Consider the following 25,028-nt stretch of genomic DNA (forward strand, 5'->3'; position numbering starts at 1 on the left):
TGATATTTTCCCATATCAGACCATTACCATGACAATCGGTCTGGATCGCGTATCAGATTTGTGATATTTTTTAAACAATTTTCACAGCGCAAAATAAAACAAAAAATTCTGAGTGACAAAGAGAACCATTCTCCAAGCAAATTTTACTACAGTGATGAGTTTGAATTGGAGGAATTAACAGCAAATGAGCTCGAAGTGAACGTGCAAAATGAGGACCAACAAGATGAAAACACAGCCACATAATAAACTAATTATGAACCTCATTTGCTCGGTCAGTCTCGCTGCGCTCGGTCCATACAAAAAGACCCCGGTCTGATATTTTCCTGTACAGACCTCATGCTTGGTTAATAATCCTTAATTATTTCAGCTCCATTGTGATGATGGCAAAGAGGTGAGGTCGGTGTCTTTTCAAGTGAATGTCACAGGTCGGGGTGGAAACACTGACCTCTGTGGGGCATCTGGCAGCACTGGGCGCTGTTCAGTAGAGATGACCTCAGCAGCAGCACGTTGGACAGCCACAGGAAGACAGTGTGTCTGTGGAAAACTAGATTAGATTAGATAGAACTTAATCCCTTGGGGAGACTCCCTCAAGGAAATTGAAGTTCCAGCAGCATTGTATAGCAGCACACAGGGTACGAAGCACACAGAGTATAAAAAATGGAAGTAAAAAACAATTTGCAAAATGTAAATATAAATACCAGGCATACTGATCAATACTGGTTACTACTGTTGCTCTCCGTCCTGCCCACTGTCTTCCTGTTATTCCTCCTCGCCGAGTTGTACAGTCTGATGGCCTGAGGGACAAAGGGGTTTTTCAGTCTGTTGGTCCTGCACTTGGGAAGGAGCAGTCTGTGGCTGAAGAGGCTCCTCTGGTTGCTGATGACGGTGTGCAGAGGGTGACTGGCATCTTCAATGATGTCCAGCAGTTTGTTCAGTGTTCTCTTCTCTGCCACTGTCATCAGAGAGTCCAGCTTCATGCCAACCACAGAGCCAGCCCGCCTGACCAGTCTGTCCAGCCTGGATGTGTCCTTCTTAGAAGTGCTGCCCCCCAGCACACCACGGTGTAAAAGAGGATGCTGGCAACTACGGACTGGTAGAACATCCACAGGAGTTTCCTGCAGATGTTAAACGACTGCAACGTCCTCAGAAAGTCTAGCCTGCTCTGTCCCTTCCTGTACAGGTGGTTGTTGTGGGCCATCAGTAAATGCGTTATCATGCCTTTACCACGAGGACAAGACCAAAATCTCCCTTTTGTTCAAAATGCCGGTGTCCTAACACTCAAACTGCCTGAAAATGCTGCAGTAAGAACATCAACTTATGGAAATTTAAGTTAAACATGATGCAAATGTCATATTTAATTAGTTTGTTTTATATTTCATGTCATTTGATGTTACGCACAGGTCATAAATAATGTTTAAAAGGTTAACCCCTGCGTGATATGGTGGGATTTCACCACATCCGGGGACAGCCTGCACGAACACGGGAGAGACCAATCCCTAGGCAGATGACGGGAGTTTCAGCACAAACCACTCAGCCGTTGGTTACGTACAATTCTTTCCGCCTCACTTAGAAAACAGCACGGAGTGTTACACATGCCTAGATCTATTTATTCGTTGTCATCTGCATCTTTACCTGTCAACTAGCACTGGGGCAGAAGTAAACTCGATCTATTTTAATCGTTAACACTGGTTAATCATGGACTCAATGAAAATGCAACTGTTTAGTGAGCAGATGACTGCCCTCGCGGAATATTTACAAATGAACAAATACCCACAGGGTATTTCAGAGTCGTCCAGACGGACAGTGAGATACCAGTCCAAGAAATTTTTTGTGGAGAACGGTTAGTATCTCAAAATGTTTCCAATCAATACATTTCATACTCATTCCTCAGAAATTAATCAAACGTAAATTGCGAAGGTGTTTTGCTTCTTTTATCATTCATCCATCTCAAGTTCCAAACGCTGTTTTCTAAGTGAGGCGGAAAGAATTGTACGTGACACCAGCTTGGTAAACTTAAAAGCATAGCTGCTGCCATGTAGAGGACGTGGCGGTTTAAGACGTGCTGGTTTAAAATGGTTTCCACTGAAACCGCTGTCCTCTGTTTGGTCTGTGCTGACACTCCCACACTCCGCCCAGGGATTAGTCTCTCTCTACAAACGGCATCATTTGTAACGGCAAAATGGTGTACCGTTTTGTTTTTGGCTGCGAACATTGAAGCAGCTGTGAAAAGTGCAGTTTTTTCAGTTCCCAGTGGAGAAAGGAAGACGAGACAAATACGAGAGGCGTTCTCTTGCTACACTCTCATGAGTGCCACTACCTTAGCTTATGGCAAGCTAAAAGTGGATGCTCTCGTTTTGGCCGAACTTCTAGCCAGTTTTTGGGTATTCTGTGTAAGCACGCGCCCGCGGCCGACGTGCTTGATGAATTCCTGCGCAAAAAGTAGTTCCTGTGTATATCTCATCTAAATTAATTCTAAAATTTACCAGTAATAAAATTATAAAGATAACTGAAGTTTTAAGAGTGGCCGTAATAAATATTTAAGAAACTTAAAGTTTATGAGCAACTTCACCTGCTCAACCACATTGTAAACATTGACACAATGCAGTTTGAAGCGGAAGAGTTCAGAAAGATACGATTGGAATGTTTTGATTACCATCTACAGTTGGCGATGAAAGACTTGGGTGTTAACTTCGTGTTAAAGTCAGAACAAGAAGCTGCACTGAAAGAGATCTATCTGGGAAGAGACACATTCTGTGTGTTGTTGCTCCAATGAGAGCGGCACGCTGAGCAGGGTGGAGAAAGTAGTCCGGCGACCTCAATCTGTGGGTGAGAGCTATCCCACAGTTCCATAATAGCAGAAATGTCGGTGCAATGAGAGCGGCACTCTCTTGCCTGCACAATCGCCTCGACACGTTTGAGCTCCGGGTCCTAAACAAACTGCAACACGTCCACTTCCCACTGCATCCTCACTTTCTCTTTGCATTTTCACTTTGTTGACACTTTGTTTCACTCAGAGAAAGTGCCATGTGTCTGATGGGGACATAAGAGGGCTGTTTCCAGATGTAGAAAAATTGTGTCATATGCGTCATAATTTACCCCTTTAGCGTCCACCCTCAAGTGAGCCTGCGGTGCCCAATTAAAGTTGAATGAACATAAAATAACTCCCCTCCCCTGGAACATGCAGTCACGGACACTGAAGGATTTATTCTTTTAATCACTGCTCTGCTTTTCAGACCTTTTTTTCCCTCTTTGTTCAACTTTGCTCTTAAATTTGAGACCAAGTGCAGCTGCACCCACTTCACACACACACACACACACACACACACACACACACACACACACACACACACACACACACACACACACACACACACACACACACACACACACACACACACACACACACACACACACACACAGAAAGAGAGTGCACTGTGTGTGTCTGTTCACTCCAACACCAGAGACGAGTGAGGAAGAACACGCATGTTTAGAGAATCGGGTTTATTTATCCTAAAAGAGTCTATCAGAAATGCTGCCGCAGAAACATCAGTGAAATATGTTGATTTTTCACCAGATTTCATTCTAAATGCAGCTTAAATTAAGCTGCCACATCGGCTAAGTGAGCACGAGTCCAACAGCACTGTTCACTTGTCAGTTAAGCGGGCAAGAGTTACAGATGAGCCCTGACATATATGACCTTTTGGCAGCCCAATTGATGGAAATCTGTCTGTCATGGTCTGCCTTTGTCTGACCCCCTCCTTCCCTTTTTTAACCTTTTGTGTAGTTTGTCTGTTTTCCCTCCAGGTGGCGCACTGCAGAGCCAAGGAACACCTGTAACTCATCATCTCCGCACCTGAAGCTTATGAGCAGGTCATCAGGAGCGGGCTACTTAAACCCCAGCTCTGAGCTCAGTCTGGGCCAGTCTTTGTTCTGTGACCCTGACCGGCCGGATTTGGCTCTTCCATGATGAATCCATGTCCTTGACCATGCCAGATTCTACAAGTCATCATTCCAGCCACTTCCATGCACTTTGACGTCTGAGCTTCCTGTAGCTCATCTCCAGGTAACTTGGCCATCTCTAATTCCCGTATTAGAGCTTGCTGATCCTTTTGTGTTTACAGACACTTTCCTGCGTGGCTCCCATACTGCTCTCTGCACGACGTCACTTTGGAACTCATCTGCTTTCTGCCTCTGAAGTGCACAGCTCTACCCATGTTCAGTTAAGTTTCTGCATGTCTGTGAGATCCCGTTGTGACTGCATGACTAAGAACTGTATCCAAGAACTGTATCCAAGAACGAGTACCAAGAACTGCTTCCAAGAACTGTATGAGCTCTGATGCAGAACAGGAAGGAACTTTCCAAGTCGTTTCTAAAGTCAAGCCCTGCTTAATTCGAACTGCATCACAAGATGCTCAGTACCTGACCTCTGAAGATAATTCATGAACTGAACAATTCCTGAACAGAGAACCTTATTTCCTAGACAGTGAACTTTATCATGTGAATTTCTCCTCTGTGAGATTAATAAAGTTTATCTTATCTTATTCCTGGACCTGAGAACATTCCTGTTTAAGCCGTCAGTGAACTGTTTGTTGGTTAAGGCTTCCAATGTTACGAGTGTAGTCATTCACCTGTGTTCTCCTACGTCCTCCTAGTTCCTCGGCTCTCTGCGTCCCACCTGGCCCGGTTCCAGCTCCATATACTCCAGCTTGTTCTCAGACTCCCAAGTCTGGGCCTGTGTGCTCTGCAGCTCCCAAACTTCCACCATTATATGTGGGCCCGATCTTGGCTCAGCAGGCTTCCTCCAGCTCAGCACAGTACTCTGTTATTTAATTTTTGTAATAAAAGCTTTTTTCGTTCACAACCTGTTCTGGTTCTTGCTCCCTAGCGTTTGAGTCCAGCACCTTGTAATGGTCCAGTTCCGTCCAGACCCCTAAGCATAACACCGTCATAGTGATGAAGAACTTTAATCCTGGGGTTCTGTATTTGGCCCTCTGCCATTCTCTCTTGGAAAGATTAGTTTTCACACTTATGCTTACTCATCTTTACATGCCAATTAATGCAAATAATTCCTCTCAGTTTAGGATTTTAGAGGATTATCTGGTGTCAGTGAAAAACTCTTGGTATGGTTAGTCCAGTCAGAGCAGATGGCCATCACAATGAATGTAATCTGCTTAAAGCTTCTTCCTACAACCAAAAAATGAACTGAGGGAGTTTTTCTTTACCACTGTTGCCAATGTTCTTGCTCATGGGCTGGGTAAAGATCAAATCCGGCTCACATGTAGCAGTTAGAGGTGATTTTTGTCCGGCGTTGGCACTGCATAAAGAAACTAAATTGAATATCAATATTGTGCATGTCCTACTAATTGCAGGGACTGCTCAACACACTTGACAGAGCGGTCCATAAAGGACAACTGAAGAGATCTTATGTCAGAAAGGATTTCTTACCTTCAGCCCTGCTGTTGGAGCCAAAAACACAGGAGGCTGAAATGTTTCAGGAGTCTGTGGCTTCACGGACAACTCTTTGTCATTCAGCTGCTTGTTCAGCCAACTTATAACTGAAGAATGAGGAAGAAAAAAGGAAGATTCGTTAAGTGTGCAACAAAACAGATCACCCTTCAGGAATTTGAGACACTGCAATCAGAGTTCTTTTTTCACATGGAATTTTTCCACTTAACAGCTCTTCTCAGTTTCAAATGCTATTTTAATGCATAGAGATGCAGGTGAATATTCGGTACTTGTACTTTTGGATCTGTCTGCAGCTTTCGATACAGTTGATCATGGTGTTTTTAATTGAGAGATTAAAGACTTGAGTGGGCATTTCTGGGTCAGCCCTAGACTGGTTTTCATCCTATCTCTCTAACAGGAGTTTCTCAGTTGCTGCAGCTAAATATACTTCCTCTTCTGCCATTCTGTCCTGTGGTGTATCCCAAGGTTCTGTTCTGGGACCTATTCTATTTGCATTGTACTTGCTCCCACTTGGACATATTTTGAGTTCCTTTAGTGATGTATCATATCATTGTTATGCAAATTACATACAGCTATACATCTCCTTTTCTCCACAAAATGTTTCTAGGGTATCTGTTCTTCAAAACTGTATTGATGTCATAAAAAATGGATGGCTGCTAACTATTTGTCACTTAATACAGCAAAAACTGAAGTCCTTGTTCATGCCCCTGAGGAGTTTGTTTCCTCAGTGATTAAGAACCTTGGCTCTCTGTCCTGTGTGTCTTTATCTCACAGCGGTGTGGACTGACGTCCCCCTACTTGCTGTATTGTTGTGGTGGAACACAAACTGCATGGAGCAGGAGGTTCTGGCAGCATCTTACCATTCTCGTTGGTTTTTAATACTTCTTTGCTTTCATTTAGCTTCTGTATCGTTGTGTCCAGCTGCTCCTTCAGTTTACAAATCTGTCAATAAAAAAAACAACAATAAAAACAAGAAGAAAATGTGAAATAAAATCTCTGGAGTAACAAATAACCTGTTGAATATCTTTCTCCTTTCTGTGTCATGGCAGACATCCTATACAGCTGCAAACTCTCCTAACAGTTAATTCTGATCAGCACCACTGGTGCTGGTCAAACCCGTTAACCCCAGTGGCTGGACATAAATGTCTTCAATAAATGACATAATATAGCATGTATAATAGCAGAAACATTCCTATGAAGCGCCATAAATTCATGTGAATGGAGAGACACGTGCCCAAAATAAAAGTTGAAGTTGTTGATGTAACTGACAAATATGATGTATAAAAAACCCCAGTAACATAAGTCCATGTTATCGCTCCTTGATGTCAGACTGGAATGATTTTCTTTCATGCACATCTTCATATTCTGTGCTACTACTGTGTCAAGTTTTACTGAAATCCAATTCACAGCTTCAGAAGAATGACACCAACAAGACTCACAGACAGACAGACAGACAGACAGACAGACAGGGGAACAAGCGTTAACTGGTCAAATTGATGCCAATGTCTCACTGGACCAAGAACCATCATTTCAGTCTTATCAGAGTTTAAAAGTAGGAAGTTTCTAGACATCCAACTTGTCACTGATGCAAGGCAATCTTCTAAGGATTTTATGTGGACGAGATTACCAGCAGTTATTGGCATATCATCAGCATAGCAGTGAAAGGTAATCCCAAAATGCCTCAATATGTGCCCAAGGGGTGCTATATAAAGGGAGAAAAGCAGGAGGCCTAAGATGGGCCCCTGTTGAACCCCAAATTTTATGTCACTAAGGTTAGAGGTAGTGTTATTGTACAAAACACAGTGAGAACAACTGGTAAAGTATGATGTTGTAAACCATGCAAGGGCACTCCCAGTAATCCCAAAATGATTTTCCAGCCTATCAAGTAGAATATGATGATCCACAGTGTCAAATGCAGCACTGAGATCTAACAGCACCAGAACCGTAGTGGTGTCCGAATCCGTTGCAAGCAGAAGATCATTCACCACTTTAGTGAGAGCCATCTCTGTGGAATGACATTTTCTAAAAGCAGACTGAAGTGGCTCAAAGAGATTATTTTCAGTAAGATAGTCCACGAGCTGCCGTGAGACCACTTTTTCCAGAATTTTAGAGCAAAATGATAGATTTGATATCGGCCAATCATTTCTCAATACACTAGGGTCAAGATTAGGTTTCTTAAGTAATGGTTTAATCACTGCAGATTTGAAACATTTAGGAACAGATCCAGAAGTTAAAGAAAGATGAATAATTTCCAGCACAGTCGACCCAAGAGTGGGCCACAGGTCCTTAAACACTTTTGTTGGTATAGGATCAAATAAACAGGTTATGGTTTTTGTTGACGTTACGAGTTTCGTCAGCACGCTGAGAGAGATACTCTCAAATTCTGTAAATCTAGGTAATGGCTCAGTAATGGCTCCCACCTCAATAGCAGGGTGTAGTGGCTGGGTTAAGGCATGCTTTGATATGTTTAACCTAATGTCGTCTATTTTCTTCTCAAAGTAATCCAGGAAATCTTGTGCTGTTAAAGGAGAGCAAACTACAGGTGGTTGTCCATGAATGTTGCCACCGTGTCAAAAAAAAGAACTTTGAGTTATGCTTGTTTTTGTTGATCAAATCAGAGTAATAGGTCCGCTTTGTAGCCAGTAATGCATGCTTATAGCCTAGATAGCATCACACCACGCAAGGTGGAATACTTCTAATTTTGAACTACACCATTTCCGTTCTGGACCTCGAGCCTGAAACAAACAAACAAATAAACAAAAAACAACAACTAAGAAATCACATGTACCTAAGTATTCACAGTCTTTGCCATGAAGCTAAAAATTGAGCTCAGGTGCCTGTTTCCACTGATCATCCTTGATATGTTTCTACAGCTTAACTGGAGTCCACCTGGGGTAGATTTAGTTGATTGGACATGATTTGGAAAGATACACACCTGTCTACATATAAGGTCCCATAGTTGACAGTCAGAGCACAAACCAAGTATGAAGTCAAAGGAATTGTCTGTGGACCTCAGAGACAGGATTGTTTGGAAGCACAAATTTGGGGAAGGGTACAGAAACATTTCTGCTGCTTTGAAGGTCCCAATGAGCACAGTAAATGGAAGAAGTTCAGATCCACCAGGACCCTTCTTTATGAAACTCACACTCTATCGGTCCCGGTATTTTGGTTGCTCTCATTGCTTTTTAATTATTTCATGTGTCAAGTTTTATATTTCTGTGTGTTCATGGTTCTTTTCATGTATAGTTTCCTTTAGTATTAGTAGTATTAGTATTTTTCAGTGCTGATTATTCTGGCCCAGTATTATTTTTAAGAACGCTGTGAGGCAACATGTGCAGCATGTGTTTCCCTTTTCAACATGTGTTTCCCTTTGTGCTAAAAGACGAAGGGAAACATGAAGAACTCGTAATGCACCTGTTCATCTTTGCTGATGAGTTGCTGCTGCATCTTCTGCAGGTCCTTCTCAGCTGCACTCAGCTTTTCTGACGTTTCTTGGAGCACTTTCTCCTGCGACACAGTCACAGTGTTTTTTACTTTTATTCTGCCAGCAAGGCTTCGGACCTCCGCCTGGAGCTTCTTAATGATACTGTTGGCCTGGACACACACGCGCACACACACACACACACACACACGTGACTGTGTAACTGGGTTGGTGTAATGACACCAAACAGGTGCAGATGTTTCAGTTATTCCTCTAAGGACAACAAAACACTAACATACAGAATCCCTTTTCATTATGGAGACTGATATTTAACACAAACAGTGATTAGAAAATTTACATTTCCCACAAACCTTTATCAGCTCTTCAGACAGGGACTTTACTGTCGCTTCAAGTTTGTGAATTTGATGTTCTTTACCTTCAGCATTTTCCTCTATTGATTCCTAGACAAAAGAAAAACAGATTAAATGCACTGTACTGGACAGAAAAATGTGATCTGGCGTAGGCAGGTATAAGAATTTCCTGGAAGCTGATAACTGTTACGGCTTGGCTGACCGGCCAAATTCAAATTAGGCTGACCAACAAAAATGCAGTGGCAGGACCTCACAGGTGAGGGCTCAATGAGCTAAAATTGATATCACTATATTTGTCACCTTTTTTGGATGGTGATTGCTGGTTTTGCACTGTGTGAGCCCATTAACCCCCTGGAGTCCAAGCACATTTGGACTCATAATTTCCCTTTAAAAGGTATTGCTTTGAAGAGCATGCCTGTATTTTGCATATGAAAATGCTCAAAACAAGCTCAGCTTTCTGAATGTGTGACATATATTTGTCTAAACCTGAAAATATGAAATGTGGTTTCAGATATTCTTCAAATCTTTCATGATTATACATTTTTTATTCATGTGGACAAACTGATCTGGTATTAGAAATGAGTTGATCAAACTCTTTTGGTCACAAAAGTAGTGTAACATACAAAAAAGATCTTAAAACAATGCATAATAAACAAAAAAAATATTTGCTGGCACCCAAGTAAGAAAATAAATAAAATTTTTATAAAGCACATTTAAACACAGCCAGAGGAAGCACAGACCTCAACACAATTATAAGATTTAAGGGACGAGAGCCATAATCTGTGTGAAGAGGACCACAAAGTAACCACAACACAAGTGTGGAGGTCAAAGCACGGTGTGAGGGAGGAAGTCGGGCAGAAACACGGTGGTTGAACTCTGACCTTCTGCTGCTGAGTGGCTTCAAGTACTTCTTTTGTTCGACTCATGATCTGATCCTTGTCTTTGATTTCTTGCTCCAGGACAGCGACCCTCATCTGCAGCTGGCTCACTAAGCGCTCCTTTTCATGGCACTGTGAGTCCAGGGTGCTGTTCTCCCTCCTCAGAGACACCAACTGCTGCTTCGACCGCTGGCAGTCCTGCACACACACACGGTTTGGACTTGAGACACATGCTTTGATATTAATTCAGCAGACATATTTTTGATCTTTTTCAACAGATGGAACAACATTTGATAACAGTCATTATCATTTGAATTGTTGAATTTCAGTGACGTTTGGGGCTGGACTGAAAGGCGCTGGTGGCTACTACATCGCTGTTTTACATTACTAATATTGATTTCTAGCCCAAAACTGTCAAAAGGGGGAATAAATCTAAGTATAAAGATGATGGAGTATATAATCAGAGCAGTAAAATGATCAGTATATGTGAACGCCACACTGACCCCCCACCAGTGCTGACTGACTGCAGATCCACATACACTGTGGAACGGCTTAGAATCTTGACAGTTCCAAAATAATTTTCAGTCCAATGATATGAGCCTTAAAGAGGTGTTGCCAGTTAACAGGCAGACTTTTTGCTGGTGATTAAACTCTTAACCCTTTTACTGCTGGGGACAAATCTATTAGTTTTTAGGACACTGAAATGCGCAAATTTTTTCCTCCCAGAAATCAGAGTCGACACACACACACTTCAGCGCATCGTTAAAAGCACAACGCAAACACACAAATGACAACCCATGAATTATGTACACAATGCCTATTACACATTGAATTTTCTCCTCCAGTGGGCTGACTTGATGCAGTCCACCGAAAAGTTTTTTACTATCTCCATTCCACTTTCATTATGAAACAATGTCTTATTCATTATATTAACTGTAGTGTGCTTACCTTTGATTACAACAGCGAAAATAAATTCAAAATTCCATACCTAAATGCACACGGCACATGAAGCTGTCTCGACTCCAACCACATGTCCAACTGCTTCATTAGAGCGAAGCTTTAATTTCTGACCAATCACGGCTCGTGTAATTAGTATTTCCACTTTGGTTTCATTCCGTCTTTTCCAGCCAGACATTTGTCTTTTGGACATTTACTGGGCCATTATTGTAGGAAAAGCATTTGCAAATGTGTATTTTGATCTCTTCGAGGGATCAGCCAGGCTTAAAGCGACAGCGATGAGTGATGTCATTGATGCTTGCGCACGCACACACACACACACACACACACACACACACACACACACACACACACACACACACACACACAAATCACTGCACACATTTACAGATCGAACGCGACAGAACTGTAGCAAGTCATGTGTAAGAACACATCCAATCGAGTGAACAGAATTCCACAGACACACGGATACACACACACAGATCAAAATACGCACACACAGATTGCTACACGCATTTGTGGATCGGTTTACACACACACAGATCAGAATACCCATTTGCAAATACTTTTGCGCACACACAGATTGCTCTACGTATTTGTGGATCTGGTTACACACACACAGATGAAAATACACATTTGCAAATACTTCTGCTACAATAATGGCCCCATACTCTAATAGCTTTATGAATGTGTCCTACGTGTGTGCTATGTTCAGTTTGAAATTTGCTTGTGTTTGTATCGCTTTTGCTCCCCCTACTAGTGTTTAAGAGTAGCACATTATTTTCTCAGTTACAGCTTCATGATGATAGGTGAATTTAATCACATGACACTGCCAGGTCTTAGTGCAGTTTGATGAGGAAAAGCATTAGCTGCTATGTGCCATGCGGTTAGCTTGCAGCTCCAGCTGTCATCTCATTTCCTCCTGTTGTTTGTGCCTAGAAAAAGCATCGTTTGTGAGTGTTTTCACATTTTCAGTTAATCCTGTTGTTACGCAAGTGTTGTGCAATGTATTTTGATACATAAATATTCAGTTCATTTACATGCATATGTTGCTAACGCTAAAATAACAGTGAACGACAACTATTTACATAATTGCTTCTGTGAATATATTATATTATTTGGTAGAAGCATTCAGTAATTGGTGTGTATCTTTCTGTATCATTTCAGTTTTACAAAAAATCATTTCATGAGAATGAAACACTCGCTAGCTGACGGGCGCCAAGCAGACGGACTGATTAAAAATGAATGAATGTTAAAGCGGCCTGCCCATATACAGTCAATGTGTGGAGCAAATAGTTCAGCACAAAAACAGCACATCTGAAAAATGACTTATCATTGTCAGCTTTGGCGCACGATGATGAGAAGTGAAAGAAAAAGCAGATTTGTGTGTTGTGACTGACCTCTTCTGCGCTGGCTAGTTTAATTTTCAGGTCCCTGAGGGTGGATTCGCTCTTGTACTTCCTGTCCGTCAGCTCTCTGTGGGAGGCTTCCAGCTCGCTCAGCCGGCTCTGAAGCTGCTGACTGCTCCTCTGGTGCGCGCTCTCCAGCTGGTGGCGCAGCTGCTCCGCCTGCTGCTGAAGCCTGCTCTGTACCTGACAGAAGCACACAGCGTCGCATGTTTCTCTAACTTGGTCACTCAGTGGAGGCCAAACATCCCATTATGCACAGAGTTAAAAATTAGGTGGTATTTGTCCTGCTTCAGGTTACTCAGTACAAATTCTCTTGAAACTGCTGAGCTCTGAGGCCAAAGATGAAATCCAAAACTCAGTCAGCAATTATTTTAATGAGCCATGTCAGATTATACTGACCACTGTGTAATACCTGCCCACCCCCGAAAAAATAAACCTTTCAAGACATCCTCGTAACAACATTTAAAGATCATCCGTTTTATAGAAAATATGTAGGCTGTGAGCACACAGTCTTCATTCTCACATTATTTCAGTCAATCACATTTCCTGAGTTAGTCAAAAACATGGTATGGTTGTCTGTCTGGGTGGTTGCCACCCAGGAGCCAGGATGGCTGGTTTTTGCAGTGTGAATATGGCGGTGTGCAGCAGCAGTGTAGGCTCCCAGATGCGATGTGTTAACCATCATTTTTAAAAGGATGGGCACCTTAAGAGTGACTCCTGTGATTTAGTGGCAGCCTGTAAGTAGCTTCAGGGACACAGTGACACCTGCTGGACAAACTGTGCACATAGTGAATTTACTGTTCACTTCTGTCTGTGTTTTTATTTTTTAAGAATAAGATCAACTGTATTTATCCCGAAGGAAATTATTTTGCTACAGTACAGAAACAGTCACAGCAAACAATGTTTTTTAAGACATTTGCAAGATGTTGAACAATATTGCACATAACTCTGAGTAACTGAATAACATATATATTAGTATGGAGTACACATTTCACGTTTAAAGAATTTTTGTGGCGTATAAGGTGTGGAGTTTTTTTGTGGTATATAGTAGTTCTATGGGAGCACCCCCAATTTCTTTGACCCCCCCGTACAATGACAATAAAGAGTATTCTATTTTTTTGTAACACTGAAAAATGTTCCTCAGATTTGTGATACTTACAACTGCACTGCCACTGTCACGTTGGAGTCACTCTGTGAGCATTTCCTCCACGTCCTGTTTGGGTTTAATGGACAGAATTATTGTTTCTTGGACTAACTGAAGATTTGTTTCCTGCTAATTAATAGTTTCAGGTGGTGTCATTAAATAGCTTTGTGGTGTTCCTCAGTAGATGCTGGATGTATGCAGCATGTATCTCATGCTTTCAGTTGAACAGGCTGAAAGCTGTGCTGTAAGCAGGTAACACTAAGCCAGGCATCTGCAGCCTGCTCCTGATCTACCAACACCGCTGCTCGCCAGATTACATCCTTACCTTCAGCAATTTCAGTGAAGCAGGTGATGGAGGCTTACCTCGAGGGCCTTCTCTCTTTCCGACTGCAGCTCCACAGAATGGCGACTGGACAACGAGCTCGTCTGACTTGTCCATTCAGAACGTAACCGGTCCAGCTCCTTTGTTTTCTCAGACAGAGTCTACAAGAAAAACAAGCCCAGGTTCAAACAAGGACATACACAATAAGCTTCCAAATATACAGTGAAACATCAAAAGATTGAAAAAATGTTAAAAATCTTTAAAACATTTCTCACACTTTAGCTGTAATGGTGACGTGATCTAAAATCTATTTAGCTGGAGCTGTAGTACTTCCCTGAACTTCCCTCATTTTACGATGCAAAATAATTCAGATTATTTCATAAACCTTTTTATTCAAAACAATGATCAACTTTCCAGAATTTTTTAGTTTTTCAATTTAAAGTGCTCAACTTGACTCAAACATCAACTCCAGAATCCCGACAAACCACCGACTAATCTGAGAGGCTTGATTAGAAATTACACCATTTAAACAAGAAATGATCACAAGGTTTCAAATTTCTTAAGGTCCTTGAACTAACCAAGCACATCGAACACTTCCATCAGGAAAAATATGAAGATCAAAATTTAAAATAGTGTTATTTCAATAGCACAAACAGACCAACAGAAAGGTTTGTGCTTCTCAGTGCAACTGTGAACCTTTCATGATTCAGCTGAGACCAACAGTCATGTGACAAAAATGTAACACCTATGCTGTTAGGCAATGGGAATGGTTAGTTCTCGGGTGGAGTAAGAAACCTGGCCGTTTCTATGCTCTCCTCAGTCTCAGATGGAGGTTTAAGTGTCATTGTAACCAGTGCAGCGACAACTGCAAATTGCCTCCAGAAAGCTACTTAAAAACCAGAGTGCACTCCTCCTCTGTACAGGCCAGGTTTTACATTTTCACCAAACGTTAGTAGTTTTGAGTTTTTGATAGCAAACTGCTGGTCTGCATCTCTCTGCTGGCTGCGGGTGTACTGGGCCTTGGCAGGTGGGGGAGGGACATGCTCTGGGTTAACGTTTCTCTCTTTACTATTTATTTTTTAAATAAAATAATAACTTATGAATTATTTATGCAGTCACTATTTATTTATATATCATGTAGTTTTTAATGTTTTAGTGTATATTGTAATTGTATACAGTGTGGAAAATAAGTATTTGAACACCCTGCATTTTTCCAAGTTCTCCCACTTAGAAATCATGGAGGGGTCTGAAATTTTCATCTTAGGTCCATGTCCACTGTGAGAGACATAATCTAAAAACAAAACAAAACAAAAACAAAAAATCCAGAAATCACAATGTATTATTTTTTAATAATTTATTTGTATGTTACTGCTGCAAATAAGTATTTGAACACCTGTGAAAATCAATGTTAATATTTGGTACAGTAGCCTTTCTTTGCAATTACAGAGGTCAAACATATCCTGTAGTTTTTCACCAGGTTTGCACACACTGCAGCAGGGATTTGGTTCACTTCTCCATACAGATCTTCTCTAGATCTTTCAGGTTTGGAGTTTCAGCTCCCTCCAAAGATTTTCTATTGAGTTCAGGTCTGGAGACTGGCCAGGCCACTCTAGGACCTTGAAATGCTTCTTACGGAGCTCCTCCTTAGTTGCCCTGGCTGTGTGTTTGGGGTCATTGTCATGCTGGAAGACCCAGCCATGACCCATCTTCAATGCTCTGACTGAGGGAAGGAGGTTGTTTGCCAAAATCTCGCAATACATGACTCCATCCATCCTCCCTTCAATACAGTGCAGTCGTCCTGTCCCCTTTGCAGAAGAGCACCCCCAGAGTATGATGTTTCCACCCCCATGCTTCATGGTTGGGATGGTTTTCTTGGGGTTGTTCTCATCCTCTAAACATGGTAAGTGGAGTTGATTCCAAAAAGCTCTATTCTGGTCTCATCTGACCACATGACCTTCTCCCATGCCTCCTCTAGATCATCCAGATGGTCACTGGTGAACTTCAAACGGGCCTGGACATGTGCTGGCTTGAGCAGGGGGACCTTGCTGCCCTGCAGGATTTTAAACCATGACAGCATCATGTGTTACTAATGTAATATTTGTGGCTGTGGTCCCAGCTCTCTTCAGGTCATTGACCAGGTCCTCCTGTGTAGTTCTGAGCTTTCTCAGAATCATCCTTACCCCACAAAGTGAGATCTTGCATGGAATCCCAGACCGAGGGAGAATGACAGTCATCTTGTGTTTCTTCCACTTTCTAATAAATAATCATAACAGTTGTTGTCTTCTAACAAGCTGCTTGCCTGTTGTCCTGTAGTCCATCCCAGCCTTGTGCAGGTCTACAGTTTTGTCCCTGGTGTCCTTAGACAGCTCTTTGGTCTTGGCTATGGTGGACAGGCTGGAGTGTGATTGATTGAGTGTGTGAACAGGTATCTTTTATACAGGTAACAAACACGTGTCTTTTATACAGGTAACAAGTTCAAACAGGTGCAATTAATACAGGTAAAGAGTGCAGAATAAGATAGCTTCTTAAAGAAAAATTAACAGGTCTGTGAGAGCCAGAATTCTTGCTGGTTGGTAGGTGTTCAAATACTTATTTGCAGCAGGAATATACAAATAAATTATTAAAAAAAAATCCATCCATCCATTTTCTTCCACTTTATCCGGAGTCGGGTCGCGGGGGCAGTAGCTCAAGCAAAGCCGCCCAGACCTCCCGATCCACACACACCTCCCCAAACTGCTCCGGGAGAACCCCAAGGCGTTCCCAAGCCAGCTGAGAGACGTAGTCCCTCCAGCGTCTCACTCTCACTGTCGCCGCCCACGTGGGCTTTGAAATCCCCCAGGAGAACAATGGAGTCCCCAGTCGGAGCGCTATCTAGTACCCCTCCCAGGGACTCCAGGAAGGTCGGGTACTCTGCACTGCTGCTCGGCCCGTAGGCTGAGACAACGGTGAGACACCTGTCCCCGACCCGAAGGCGTAGGGACGCGACCCTCTCGTTCACCGGCGTGAACTCCAACACATGGCGACTGAGCTGGGGAGCAATAAGCAATGCGACCCCAGCTCTCCGCCTCTCCCCGTGGGCAACACCAGAAAAATGAAGCATCCAGCTCCTCTCCAGGAGTTGGGTACCAGAGCCCAAGCTGTGCGTGGAGGTGAGCCCGACTATCTCTAGTCGGTATCTCTCAACCTCCCGCACAAGCTCAGGCTCCTTCCTCCCTAGCGAGGTGACATTCCACGTCCCAACAGCCAGGGGCTGTGAGCATGGACCGGGCCGCCGGGCCACCCGCCCTCGACCGCCACCCAATCCTTTCTGCACCCGACCCCCATGGCCCCCTCTGCAGGTGGTGAACCCACAGGAAGAAAAAAAAACATACATTGCGATTTCCAGATTTTTTTTTTTTAGATCATGTCTCTCACAGTGGACATGCACCTAAGATGAAAATTTCAGATCCCTCCATGATTTCTAAGTGGGAAAACTTGCAAAACCGCAAGGAGTTCAAATACTGATTTTCCTCACTGTATTTATTAATATTTATTAGAACCATATTTGTAATGGGGGTTACAAAAAAAAACTTTGACTGAAATTCAGTTTTTAGAGTGAAGAGGACAGAAACACAGAGCTCAGGTCAGAGAGACCGCAGGAGAGAAAGGATTGGGGTAGCCCAGAACAGTGTTCTTATGTCAGACCTCTGAGAACTTGTTCCAACCAGGTCAGGCTTCTTAAAACGCAATGCAGAAGAAACACATCAAAAGACATAGATTATATCGCCCTCTGCAGGCCAAGCAAAGCACATACTGAACAATCATGACATCAGCTTCTTCACAGATTTTTCTGAGGTCTTGCCTCAAATAACACTGTCCCAAATGAAGTGCAAACAGGACAGGATGACACAGCAGGTCATCTGCCAGGGGTGGCAGCAGTCTTGGAGTGTATTTCATTCATTTCCTAAACCCACTTACACCAATCAAGGGTCATGAAGCAACTAGAGCCCATCCCAACAGTCACTGGGTGAAAGGCGGGGCTCACCCCAGACAGAACACAGCCTATGGCAGGGCCGACACCTACAGAGACACACTGATGGTCAGTTTAGAGTCACCGGGTCACTTGAGGTGCCTATCTCTGAAAATGGGAGGAAGCCGGAGGACCCGGCGTGAAGCTACGCAAACACGGAGAGAACATGCCAACTCCACACAGAAAGGACCTGAAGTGAAGGGAATCCGGAACCTCCTCACTCTGAGGCAACAATGCTGCCCTACAAATAAAACATTCATTCTATGTAAACGTCAATGACTCTGTCAACCCAAAAAACACACCAAAACTCAGTTTCTATGCCAGTTAGGTGTCAAGATGTCAGCCACTTTGTGATATGAAGCTGTAATACAACCATTTTGAATATCTCAATTTCCCCAAGGGAGTTGCATAGTTTGGATTGAATTCAGCACCCTCAAAGTGTATATGATGAGCCCTAAGACACTGTATACCCTAAAACACGCTTACAGCAAGTTCTCCCTGATTATTTCAGGAGTGGATCATGTCTTTAGACTTTAATTTCAGCACTGTTTTGTCCAGTGGATTCTGTGCTTCCACCACAGGTGAGAGCTCTACATAACTGCATGTGTTCTTTGTGTATGTCTGACTGAAACATGGACATTTGTCAGAGCAGAGAAGCTGGCACCAACAGTTTTTGTGTTTTAAGTGGAAAATGACAAAACTGTGCCTGTATTTTCTGTAGATATCTGGCTGGATGATGATGATGGAAACAGTAGTGATAATGTGGTCACCTGCTGAGCATAGGTCAGCTGTCTGGAAAGGTCATCTTCAGTCTTCTTCAGCCTCAGCTCCAGTGCCTGCTTCTCATCCTGTGTAAAACACGTGTGACTGATTGTTGATCATTGGAGTTTGTAGATAATGTGTTGATAGTTTTTACTGTGACCGTTCTTCTAAGCAGTAGGTCCTGTTCTGAAAGCATTATTGAAGCAGGTAGCAGAGTCGCAAGCAGCACACTGGTGACCAGTACAACCAGAGACCAGTCTGTTGGCCACTGACTGGTACCACTGGAACCATTTGGGATTCATTTACAGTACAGCTGAAGACCACATTTTTGGTGATTAGAAGGTTGGCCTCAGTAACTCCACTTTACAAACAACAAATATTTAGAAGCTGTGCATAATGAAGAAGAAGCCAACCTTTAGTGAAGAAAGACACACTGCCAAGTAATCTCTAATGGCTTTGTCATTTCCTTGAGCAAGTCGTAAAGACAGATGATTCAGGTGTTTGAACGCATTGGTTTCTACGACACTGAAGACGGTGGGGCCTTCAAACACAGGCGACTGGCAGGACAACTGCAGGAGAAATCTGTGGAAAAAAGAAAAGAATCACTCATTTAGACTTTGTCACATAGAGGTGAATAAACACTCTAGTGGATATCGCACTCCTCACCACGATGCTTTCATCCCCCATGTTGGAAGAGGGACTGTCACAATTTCATGACCCGCCACTGTACTCAAAACAACTCCAACATCCACAACTCAAGTCAACAATGAATCGGATAAATTTAATGTTTAAAAACCACCATCTGGTGGCTGTGGCAAATACTACAACAAAAATGGAAGCCACATATTCCACCAACAAGTTTCCAATGATTCAAGAAGAAACGTTCACAAACAAACGGTCAACAGAGAGATTTGTGGATATGGCGCATCCCAGCAGTGTAACAACACTGCGATCCAATGTGGTGCGAGAACTTTGAGGGTGCTGCACGCTCAACCTCCACATGGCCAGCTGATCACTGCAACTCCTCTCAATCGCTCATCTGCAGCAACGTGATTCACTGCAATCACTAGACAACCATCATTTTTGCCAAGTTGCAAAGAGGCTGTTGTTCCTGTTTTTACTGAAAATGATAGAATTTCACACAAACAGTTATTCTAATCTAATCTAATCCATCATGAATAAATGCAGGCGACTAGACGAGGACTATCATTTGCATTGTGAGGAAATGTCAGTGATAGGGATGGGTACTGATAAGATTTTATGGATACCGATGCCATTAGAGTCCGCTTATTGATCCAATTCCTTATCGATACCTCTTGTGAATTTTCTGTGTACTAAAAGTAGGCTTTACAGGTTTTCTATGTCAACAACATTTTAAATTGGTCACTGGATCCTTGATCTCTGGACATAAATAAAAATAAATAAAATCTGTAGTTTTTGTCAAAAGCATTTCCTTTCAGACATTTTGGCATGAATGTCTCTCCGTACCTCTGAGCTCAGCCCAGTCATCTGCTGCACGTCAGTGCAGGATGTCTGGTTTTGGATGGAAAAAACTTTTTTGGTTGATTGCACTTTGTTTATATTACAACATCTGGAAAGAGGTGTCATTTGATTTAAACAGTGTTTTGCTTTGAAGTTATTAATTCTGACTGGACTCTACTCTAACTTGACTCGGCAGAGAGCCGTGCATGTTTGGAGCTGTGTGAACAGAACTGAGGACAATTCTCGTTTCTTTCTCGCAACAAGACAGGAGTCTCAGTTAGTGACTTTAATCCTCACAAAAGTGACTCACGATTGACATATTCAGGGACGAAAGTGGTGCAAAACAAAAAAAGCTGAAACCCCAAATTACCCCCCAACACCACCCGCATGAAAATGTTTGAATTCTAGAAGCTCTGAAATGCAATCTGGGGCTATTCCAAACAATAAACTGCAGTGAGTGCAGCATCCATTTTGGTGAGAAAAACCCAACTTTCCTTATTCAAATTCATTCCAGTAGTATTCTGCTCTTACTAGGATGCAGTAGTTTTCTAGCTTGGCAGATAGTTCTAGAGGAAATCACTGAAGAAATTAAAACATTGAAAATATGGTTTGACCGAAACAATGTCATTAAACTTAAATAAAACAGGGATGAAGTGGAGGTGTAAGAGTCACTTGGTGTTCACAGGAAACACTTATTTATTTCTATATGTATTTATTTATTTTCATTGTCAGTTGGTTTTATCTTTTCTGTTGTGTTTTGTTTCATCAGGTTCTTTTTGTCTCTTTCTCTAAAATTGTTTTGTAGCATTGTTATTATTGAGTTATTATTCCTATTATTGTTGTTCCTATTATTATTAATATATGAATAAAACTAAAAAAAAAAATACAATTTGACTCTTTTACGACAACAAAGGCTGAGCCATTAATTATTATACAGAAGACATCCACACATACGTGAACAGCTTAATGCTAACTTTAACACTGAAAATGCCATAGACATGCTAAAGTGTTAGCATCGGTCCCGTTTTTAAGTTAAAGAAATACATCTATCAACTGTTTCAGAAGACCACAACAGATCAGTTTAACATAAATATAAATATTACTCACAGACATATGCTCTTTAGGATTTTAGCGGGGAAAAATTAAGATAAAGCGAAATAAAACAATGAATCAACGAAGCAATAAATCAAAGCAGATTGAAGCAGTGCTTTGATTTGGCAAGGCCATACAAATATTGTATGGCCTTGCCTTACAATATAAAGCGCCTTGGGGCAACTGTTTGTTGTGATTTGGCGCTATATAAATAAAATTGATTGATTGATTGAATCACTGCGTCGATTGGTTCAAGGTTAAAAGCAAAGCCGCGCTGCAGAAAAGTTGATTACAGACACGCTGCAGGGTCTGTAATAAATGTAGAGAAATGATCATTTTCCTGACAAACGCCCCCAAAAACAACTCTGAAGGACCGATAAGAGAATCCTTAAGCAAAAAGGTTATTGATGTCGGTGGATCGAATCATTTCTCAACGATACCCGAAAGGAACCGGCTCTCGATACCAACCCTAGTCAGCTATAACATTTTGTCCATGATGGATGTTTCTCTTGGTTTGCCTTCACCCCGGGCTACATGTTCTATCTATTCTTTAATTGCAGCTTTGCTTTCCCACGATGTTGGATATTTCATCCTGTATTTGTCCATATATCGTGTTCCTCCCCACGGCGGTAGTTTCTTTACTGACGCTCACATGAAGGTGGGCACCTGATTCCAAGTCCCATAATTCATCCAGCCTGTGCCAACCATCCAGCAGGTGGCAGATGTCTGTGTAATATTTCACAGACATGTTTCTTTTGGGGGTGAGCTGGTGCATCAGAGGTAACACTGGTCTAATCACTTCATCCTCTTTTTTTTTTTTTTTTTTTAACTTGGGGACTTCTTTTGTTTCTGAACTAACTCAGCCACATTTACACTGTCCAAGTCTTGAACTGTTCCCACTGCCAGCAATTAATGGGAATAATGAGGTTTGACTTGTTTCAGGTCTATTTCATACAGCCACAAAACTGTCTGACATTACACCTGATATTCATTTTGCTACAGTGTAAGAAAGCTGTTCACACAGTGATTCCATCTCAAGAACAGGTCAGAGTTTACCTGCATTTCTTCATACCTCGGACTGTCTGAGCCTTGTTCAGAAAAGCAGAGATTCAGCAGATCAATGAACTTCTGAGGAAAAGAAGCAAAATCTACCAGCAGCCCCTGTTGCACTTTCAAACTGCACAAAGAAAAGTGAGTGATGGTTAAAACACTGTGCGAGGTGTTGATCTGAGGAATACTGATCACTGTACTTTAAGGATGAATCCAATGTTTACCTTTGAAAGTCTTCTTCTGATATGGATAGGTTGAAGAGAAAAAATGGGTCAGTGTCATCTGTTAGTCTCAAAAAGAGATCCTAAAATTCAAATAAATAAAGTTACCACAACAAAAACATGTCACTGCTGAAGCAACAAATGACTGTCGACTTGGTTTAAGAGCCAATTTTTTACAATGTAAGGATCAGTTGGGCTGTGATTCAAGCAGTTTCAACGAAACATGGCTCAGAGATGGAACCTACCAAGAAACAAAGTTTCCCAAAATTTTTCAACCGAAAACCAAAACGGCGACCTTGCCAGGGGTAATCAAAGTTCAAAGCAAAAATATGCAAAAACTGATATTTCATTAAATTCCCATCTTTCAAGTGGTGCAACATTCAGCGCCATCAAGTCTCCAAGCCAGTTTAACTATCAAATGACTTATGGAGGCAAACTCTTTCATCTTACATACATATTAGGTTGGGGGATCGATGGCGCTGAATACAGGGGGCGCTCAAAGTCTGGTCATTTTGCAAAACTGGCTGTATTTAAAGGCCCATAAACCCTCTGCGCCATCAAGACCCCAACCAGATTTCAATGTTATCAACAAATACAGGCCCTACTCTATCAAATGCAACTGAAAAAACATTGGAGTCTTGATGGCACTGGCCACCAGGGGAGCGCCAAAGTATTCGTCTTGCCCAATTTTGAAGAAGTTTAGCGCCACCTGGTGGCCCGCACCATCAGCATTTTTAATGAAATTTGCAGGAGTGGATGAAATAACATCTCTGCTTTATATAACAGTTAATAAAATCCAGCTGTATTCCTGTATCTGAGCCAACAATTTTCACTGGTGATGCACTCAGGTTCAATGACTGGAAGGTTTCCTTTCAGACACTCATCGACAGGAAGAACATATCAGCTGAAGAAAAATATATATTATCTATGCAAGTATGTGGGTGGCTCTGCAAAGGAGACCATTGAGATCTACTTCCTATTAGGCACCGAGTTAGCCTACCATGCAGCTTGGCGTATCCTAGAAGAGCGATATGGTAGTCCTTTCCTCATTGCCAAGGCCTTCAGAGATCGGATTGCATAGCCTAGGATAATTGCAAAGCGGTCTGGAACGTTAAGAACTCGCTGACTTCCTTCATAGCTGTGAGCCGCTATGTCTCAGATCAGAGGACTTGAAGTGTTTAATGATTGCAATGAGAATAGGAAAATCCTCGCTAAGCTCCCAGATTGGTTGACTTCAAGATGGAACCGGATAGTTGTAGAAGGGGAAGAAGAAAGTCACACGTTCCTGAGGTTCAATAAAACTTTTCATTTTCTTGATTTTGCAGTGTAACTGCAAAATCAGCAAATTGGAATAATATATTTTTTAAATCAATTAAATGATCAAAAGTAAAACAGAAAAAAAAAAACACTCAAAATAACATAAATGAGTTGGACTTTGTAAATCCACAAATGAAAGTAAAAATTTTTTCCCAAAGTAGAAAAGACAGTGTTGGACAGATAAAAGGAGCAAAGTGACGGAGCTGGGGCCATTCGGTTACTGGACACAGGCTGAGGACAGATGATCTTGAGCTGCCCTTGTACAAGTAGACTGTGTATAGTGCTGAAAGGCCAAAAATAAAACCCTCAGTGCTGAAAATGTGGCCTGTACCCAACATTCCTCAAATTGTAGCCAGGCCAAGATACCCCTCCAGTACGACTCACACAGTCATCTGTCAATCACTCACCAAGTTCCATCACCACCCACATCCTGTTCAAGCGTTCACAGACAACTGGCGCAAGGGACAGTTTTTAACATCTCTCCCTGATTCTTTAATAATTAAAACCTTCATGGCCTTAAAAATGTTTGTGATTTAAGACAGTCTATATTGACAAGCGCATTTTCAAGAAAGGAGAGGATTTTTAGATCATTTTGAAGTAAAACTACAAACAGAACAGAATGCCATGTTGGTTATAGCACCAATAAATAAATAAATGTCCGAGCTCGAGACTGTAACTGAGTGTCTCACAGCAGCACATACGGAAACAAATAACCAGAACTAACCATGTCAGGGTGGAATAGGAGTTATTTGCCAACAGGCACAGAATGCCCCCATGCTGCTCAACTCAAGTGCACAAACCGTACTCACTCGCTTGTGGACTGGGTTTGTTGTCAGCTGAAGCTCAATGGTGACGCGGACATTTACTTTCCTATAAAAACAAACAACAAAAAAAAGACAAAGGATTTTAGTTCCAACAGTCCAATATCAAGCATCGTGTTGAAAACATTCAAAACAGAATCACTGTATTTAACTAGGGTTGCACCGATCCACATTTTTTCACTTCCAATCCAGTCCCGATACCTGAATTTGGATATCTGCCAATACCGATAATTTTCCAATACCAGAGCTTTGTTTGCTTTAATATTATTATCATTATTGGTCATCATTTTAGTGCCAGATAAATTA

At 42.0% G+C, this 25,028-nt stretch overlaps 1 protein-coding gene across 1 annotated transcript in view; it reads right to left on the reverse strand.

Annotated features, from left to right (window-relative positions):
• sass6 (SAS-6 centriolar assembly protein) overlaps positions 1-25,028 on the reverse strand; it is a 50,718-nt gene that overhangs the window by 20,161 nt on the left and 5,529 nt on the right. The window contains exons 2-14 of the mRNA XM_034180192.1: positions 24,711-24,771; positions 22,588-22,667; positions 22,386-22,490; positions 19,153-19,321; positions 18,748-18,825; positions 14,010-14,129; positions 12,494-12,685; positions 10,140-10,334; positions 9,259-9,348; positions 8,881-9,060; positions 6,327-6,408; positions 5,446-5,555; positions 446-534 (exon numbers count right to left, since the gene is read on the reverse strand). Of these exons, the coding sequence (XP_034036083.1) occupies positions 446-534; positions 5,446-5,555; positions 6,327-6,408; positions 8,881-9,060; positions 9,259-9,348; positions 10,140-10,334; positions 12,494-12,685; positions 14,010-14,129; positions 18,748-18,825; positions 19,153-19,321; positions 22,386-22,490; positions 22,588-22,667; positions 24,711-24,771 (1,551 nt within the window). The remainder of the gene's footprint in view (positions 1-445; positions 535-5,445; positions 5,556-6,326; positions 6,409-8,880; positions 9,061-9,258; positions 9,349-10,139; positions 10,335-12,493; positions 12,686-14,009; positions 14,130-18,747; positions 18,826-19,152; positions 19,322-22,385; positions 22,491-22,587; positions 22,668-24,710; positions 24,772-25,028) is intronic.

This window comes from Thalassophryne amazonica, chromosome 10 (assembly GCF_902500255.1).
Source record: "Thalassophryne amazonica chromosome 10, fThaAma1.1, whole genome shotgun sequence".
NCBI lineage: Eukaryota > Metazoa > Chordata > Actinopteri > Batrachoidiformes > Batrachoididae > Thalassophryne > Thalassophryne amazonica.